We start from the raw sequence: 6430 nt of genomic DNA, 5'->3' as shown, positions 1-6430 counted from the left end.
TCATTTTGGCTGAGCAGCCTATACTTTTCTGCACTTCTGTATATGCTTCCCCTCTCCAATTAACTTTTTAATCAAAGTCCGCTGTTCATCAGAGCAATGTCTGGAACGACCCATTTTGCTGAGTATTTCAGTGTAAACTGCACTATAAACAGCACGCACACCATTTGCTTCCTTCCTTCGTTAGATACGGACCATAACTGACACCTTTTTCTTCACAGAAACAATCGCCTCACTAATTGAACACAACACTGAGATTCCATTTCACAGAATGAGCAGCATGCATGTCGTGACTGTTGGTTTTCTATGACTCTACAGCACTTACTAGTACACTCTTTGCCATGTAGCAATATCACTTCTACCAAAAAAATATGATTGGTCAAATATGAGGTTAGTGATGTTGGACTGCTATTAGTTTGAACACGACTGTATGTCCAAAAAGGTTGATAGATTTCTTTTGATTCTGAGGCATGCCAACCCTGTTTTAAGAACGTTCTTGGATCAAATGGGTATCAGGTTGTATTTGTTTCTTGTTTGATGTTCTACATACTCCAGTCCTGGCAATGCAAGACTGTGCTCTTCATAACTGACAAAAAAGTCCATTGTGACTTTGTACATATCCACACTAATACATTATTGTTTCATTGCTTGCTTGCATACTGCATTTTGTTCTTCTCAGCTATCCTGCAGAACCACAGCCGGTTTAACTTGTCTCTCTTTACCGGCAAAACCCCAGCATCACTTCCTGTGCTGGCACACTTTTTCCATGACAGCAGAGGAAAATGCACCGCTATAAAGGTAACTTTCACAGTTTTGCTTTATTTTAATGAAATTTGTTCAGTGGGAGGGTGCGTGCTCACCAGCGATTTCAGAGTTTTTACTGCCTGTGTTGTTCTGTGTACAGTAGCTGTTTGAGATCCTGCAGGATGCTCCTGACTCACAGTGGGATGCCATGGATTGTGTTGACGGTCCTCAGCCTGTGCCCGGCCGTGTGGAGTGGTGAGTAGAAGCAGACTTTTAGTGATGTGATGATCCAGATGTTCAGAACATGGATTGGTAACACTTGGTAACTGAAAGATTTTGACAAACTGTTGATTTGGTAATTTTTGCTGGATATCTCTCGGCAACTTGAATCCTGCAGGACCTCAGCCTGCGTTGGCTCCATTACTTATCCTTCTCCAAACAACACAGCAGGAGAAGTGACCTGAACAACTTATTGTTATTATTAGATTGTGATTATTATTATTATTATCTATTATTATCTATTATTATCTATTATTATAATTTATTTTTTATGATTAACACTGAATACACACCATTTTCACACCACTTCAGTCTGAGTTGAAAGCCAGACCTTCTAACCTTCTAGCAAGATAATAACTGATAGCAACTAATAACATGAGGAATATCTGGATTTCATTTTTATAATTTTTTTGAAAAACACATGTGACAGTAAGGGAAAAAGCAACGTTGTCGTTCTGAGGGTGTGGAGCGGACCAGTTATATTAAGACAGAATTGTGTTGAACTGGCGGCTGGCGGTGTTGTATTTAGCACACAGATGTTGGAGTGGTACCAATCTTCTCATCTGACTTAGCAAATAAGCAAAAAAAGCAAATTTTCCCGAGATGTAAACTGTTCTTTTAAGCTTTTCCATCTGAAAGTTGGAATTCTGATAAAAAATAAAAGTGTACGCAACTTTTCTCTGTTTTGTCAACCTCCATTTAATATTTTATATTTTTTTATCATTGATGGTCCTGCCCTTGTTTGAAGATGAAAGTTGAATGAAATTTGTTTCTTTGTTCTAAACGGCTGTGGGTCATACAGCTTTTTTTCTTCTAAGCATTGCACTTGTTATTTTGTCGCATTCATTAATATAATATAGTAATATAATGACAATAAAAGCTTCTTATCTTATCTGTGGCTATAAAATGATCACGCAGTGGCACTGAAACTGCAATGCAATGCCCTTCAGTAATTATCTGTACATGTTTAGTTAAAAAAAACTAATATGTTGAGGTTGGCTTGTTTCCTGTCTTACTAGGAGTTGGATGTGAGCGTTGATATCCATGTTTCTCGGTGCTCAGTGGAACTACTCGATGGAAACTGTATTGCTCAGCTTGTTAGCAAGCTTTAGCCACTCTCCTTCATTAAAGAGTGTGTGTGAACCTCACAGTTTCAATGTGAGGACGGGACTTATGCACAGCTGCTGTGTGCAGTCACACCACAGTGTTTAAGTGTTTTAATGTCAAACACAGGAAGTGACATGTGGGTGTGGAGAGTTTTCGGGATCTTGTAGGCCTCCTCTGACAGATCTGAGTAACGAAAAGTAATGTGACAAGTAGTCAGTAGCTCGCTCCTTCGCAGAAAGCTGCCGTAAATTTGTTAAGTTGCTATGTATTCTATCCCTACATGAAGCAACACCTTCACGGGGGTTGTCCAAGAAAATTATGAGTCTCAAACACTTAATTTTCTTCATTCTGGTTAATTTCTGCATCAATTTATGGTGTAAATGTCTCGATTTATGTAAACGAAATTCTTCTTCTTCTGTATTTTTCAAAACTGTCTGCATATTCAAATTCATCACGTGTTTCGAAAATGTTTTTTTTTTAATTAATTATCTCAGAAAAAACATCTCAACAACAAATCTTTAAAGTGATTAGACCTAAATCTACATAAAACAACATGAAATCACAAGAGATCTTATCTTTTTCTTTGGTCCCTGTTGTGTTCCTTAATTAGACTCAGTTCTTGTTTTCCGTACATGTTTCAAGCCCCATGAACAGTCATTTGAACCTCTTTTGTGAAGTGGGTTCTATTTAATTTTTTTCAGATCCAAACTCGAAAAAGCAACGCATACTTGTCCATATCTTAACCGTCTCCACCCAACCTTCCCTTTTTCTCTGCCAGCTTTAAACGTGACCCAACCCTACAAAGTGGTTAGCACCAATGGCACAGCACAGGTGCGGTGCTTCGTCCAACCCAGACCCTCCTTCCACCAAATCCAACCCTCCAACGGACAAATCCCACCGTACCCATACCCCGACCCTGAGGAGCTCCGCGTGACGCTGCTGAAAGGCCTCCACGGCACCCAGGAACTCTGCTCGTCCACCCTCAGCTTGACAGAGCAGACGGAGCAGACGGAGCCAGGAGTGGAGAAAGACAGAGAGGTACGCCTGTTAAAAAGAATGAAAACTAACATGCAAGGCCCTGCAAACACATTTTCATAAGCATCATAATGCAAAGAGGCAGGCACCTTATTCATCTTCAATGATGGAACCATTGAAACTCTAAGTGGATCCTCCACTAGGAAGCATGGCAGTATGTTCTAAAGTAGAGATCTTTAACAGGGCGTCTGGGACACTTGCAGGGGGGCGTCCAAATTATTGTTAATTTCTGAAAGTTTTGAATCCCACATGTTATTAGGACATGTAAATCCCCACTGATTACTGCACAGGCTTACTGGCCTAAGGTGGTCACTAAGATACAATTAAACCACATGTACTGTATGTGTGACATTAAAAGATGGTTTTATAAAATAATACCGACAATTATTATTTAATTGCTTAGTATTCTATGCTAAAGATTTATTTATGACAATTTCAGGCCGCCCAATACACCATTGCATTTACTTTTATACAATATACGTAGTAGGGGGGTCACTGCTCCATCTCTCTTTCAGTTAAGGGCTCCTTGGTGTAAAAATCCATGAAAAAAGACCCTTGAGCAACTGATTATGAGAAATTTTGTGTTGACAAAGCGTCAGTTTGGCCTGAGGGTGGTGCCAGAGTTCACACTGTCCAACAGGTGGAGGGAGTATAACTGTGCTCAGTAAGTCTGCTTTTTAGGATTTTAAATATTAGTTCTTGTGAGTAAAAAAACGTGTCATTTCAAGGAAGAATAAATGCATCCTTAAAAAGATGGAACAAATATTTTGCACTCATGTGGATGGTTAGGAATACATATTTAATCAATATGGATTACTACAGTAGAAACATTCATTGCATATGAGCGCACAGGCTTTTCTTCATGTTCTTCACACAGAAAGTACCCAAAAAATGGGAACTATTCTATGCCGCATTCCATCCATGGAGCAGGACATATACATAATTTCCTCTTTCATCCAATGGGTATATAGGCGCTACCGTTACCTTCCTTTTATCCATGTCTTAGGTCATTTTAGCTTTGTTGTGAATGATGGAAATGAAATGCATAAAAAAAATTAACCAGAAATAAATGTGTTTAGGAGAAATAAATAGAAAAGGAAAATGCAAAGGGAAAAGAATTAATAAATGAAGACATTTAAAAATAAATAACTACATTTAGGACTAGATTTATAAGAAATAAAACATGAATGCAATAATTAATATATTAATTTAAAAGTAAATAAGAAAAAAAAAATCAATGGGAAAATGTCACAGGATAGTAAAGAGATAGTGGAATTAATACAAAGGAAAGTAAATAAAAAAGAAAATTAAAACAGAAATATCAATTCTTTAACAATTTTAATCAATACATAAGTGCCTACATCTATTATATTACATATATCTACATCTAATAGTATTTTTGTTACATTCAATGGTATGATAATCCATTCGTCGAGTCATTTATGTAGTTTTAGTTTAGTTTATTTTTGGCAGCTTCCATCCTCCGGTGTGAACAACTCAGGTGTGACGTGTGTTTCAGGTGCAGTGCTCTGCCCGGCTGAGAGAGGGCGCTGTGGAGGTGACGGTGTCCGGACTGAAAGCCACAGACACAGACCTGTATCGTTGTGGGATCGAGATCTTCTACCCACCACCGTATCTGCAGCTCACTGGCAACGGCACACTCATCCATGTCTTAGGTAAGACGTCCACACGGGACCTGCAGTTTACCCACTGGCCCCGCGGTTCAAAGATCTGTCTGTCTTCCATTCAGTCTTCCTTGTTCTTCATCCATTTCCCTCGTTCACAGGCAGCTCCGACTGTCCCGTGCCGGAGACTCACAGACAGACTGCAAAGCAGGGCGATGAAGGAGAGGAGGACGGGGAGAGGACAACATCAGACACATCTGTTCCTGTGGTTGTACTGGTGATACTGGTCATGTGTGTCCTCATCATCATAATCTACTTACAGGTCAGAGCATTATGCTATTATTATATATACACTGTATGTATGTATGTATTACTGTTTTGCATACTCTTGGCATTCCCTTGATGAGCTTCAAGAGGTCGTCCCCTGAAATGGTTTCCCAACAGTCTTGTAGAAGTTCCCAGAATGCTCAGCACTTGTCGGCCCTTTCGCCTTCACTCTGCGGTCCGGCTCTCCCCAAACCATCTTGATTGGGTTCAGGTCCGGTGACTGTGGAGGCGCAGCACTCCATCACTCTCCTTCTCGGTCAAAAAGCCCCTACACCGCCTGGAGGTGTGTTTGAGGTCATTGTCCTGTTGAAAAATAAATGATGGTCCAACTAAACGCAAACCGGATGGGATGGCATGCCGCCGCAGGAGGCTACGGTAGCCATGCTCGTTCAGTATGCCTTCCATTTGGAATAAATCCTCAACATTGTCACCAGCAAAGCCCCCCCACACCATCACACCTCCTCCTCCATGCTTCACGGTGGGACCCAGGCATGTAGAATCCATCCGTCACCTTTTCTCCGTCGCACAACGACACGGCGGTTTGAACCAAAGATCTCAATTTGGACTCATCAGACCAAAGCCCAGATGTCTACTGGTCTAATGTCCATTCTTGTGATTCTTGGCCCAAACAAATTTTCTGTTGTTTCCTCTCTTAGCAGTGGCTTCCTAGCTGCTATTGCATGAAGGCCTGATTCGTCAGTCTCCTCTTAAAGGCTGTTCTAGAGAGTGCTGCTGCTAGAACTCGTGTGGTATCATCTGGTCTCTAATCGGAGCTGCTGAGCCTGGTGACTCAGGTGAACTTATCCTCAGCAGCAGAGGGGACTCTTGGTCTTCCTTTCCTGGGGCGGTCCTCATGTGAGCCAGTTTTGTTGTAGTGCTTGGTGGTTTTTGCGACTGCACTTGGGGACACATTCAAAGTTTTCGCAATTTTCTGGACTGACTGACCTTCATTTCTTAAAGTAATGATGGCCTCTCGTTTCTCTTTACTTAGCTGATTGGTTCTTGCTATAATATTAATTTTAACAGTTGTCCAATAGGCTGTCGGCTGTGTATCAACCTGACTTCTGCACACCACAACTGATGGTCCCAACTCCATTAATAAGGCAAGAAATTCCACTAATGAACCCTGACAAGGCCCACCTGTGAAGTGAAAACCATTTCAGGTGACTACCTCATGAAGCCCACTGAGAGAACACCAAGGGTTTACAGCACTATCAAAAAAGCAAAGGGGGGCTACTTGAAGAGACTGGAATATAAGACCTATTTAAGAGTTATTTCACACTTTTTGTCAAGTACATAATTCCACATGTGTTCAT

General features: G+C 40.8%; 1 protein-coding gene across 1 annotated transcript in view; it reads left to right on the top strand.

The window, feature by feature from the left end:
* Window positions 1–783: 783 nt before the first annotated feature.
* The window catches only part of cd28 (CD28 molecule), a 6979-nt gene continuing 1332 nt past the window's right edge, over window positions 784–6430 (top strand). Inside the window, exons 1-4 of the mRNA XM_032515409.1 lie at window positions 784–996; window positions 2906–3165; window positions 4682–4838; window positions 4949–5109. Coding sequence (XP_032371300.1) covers window positions 924–996; window positions 2906–3165; window positions 4682–4838; window positions 4949–5109 — 651 coding nt within the window. The 5' untranslated portion in view covers window positions 784–923. The remainder of the gene's footprint in view (window positions 997–2905; window positions 3166–4681; window positions 4839–4948; window positions 5110–6430) is intronic.

The sequence above is a fragment of the Etheostoma spectabile genome, chromosome 5 (assembly GCF_008692095.1).
Source record: "Etheostoma spectabile isolate EspeVRDwgs_2016 chromosome 5, UIUC_Espe_1.0, whole genome shotgun sequence".
Lineage (NCBI taxonomy): Eukaryota > Metazoa > Chordata > Actinopteri > Perciformes > Percidae > Etheostoma > Etheostoma spectabile.
The sequence above is the reverse complement of the archived record's forward strand: the minus strand, read 5'-3'. Positions and strand labels throughout refer to the sequence as shown.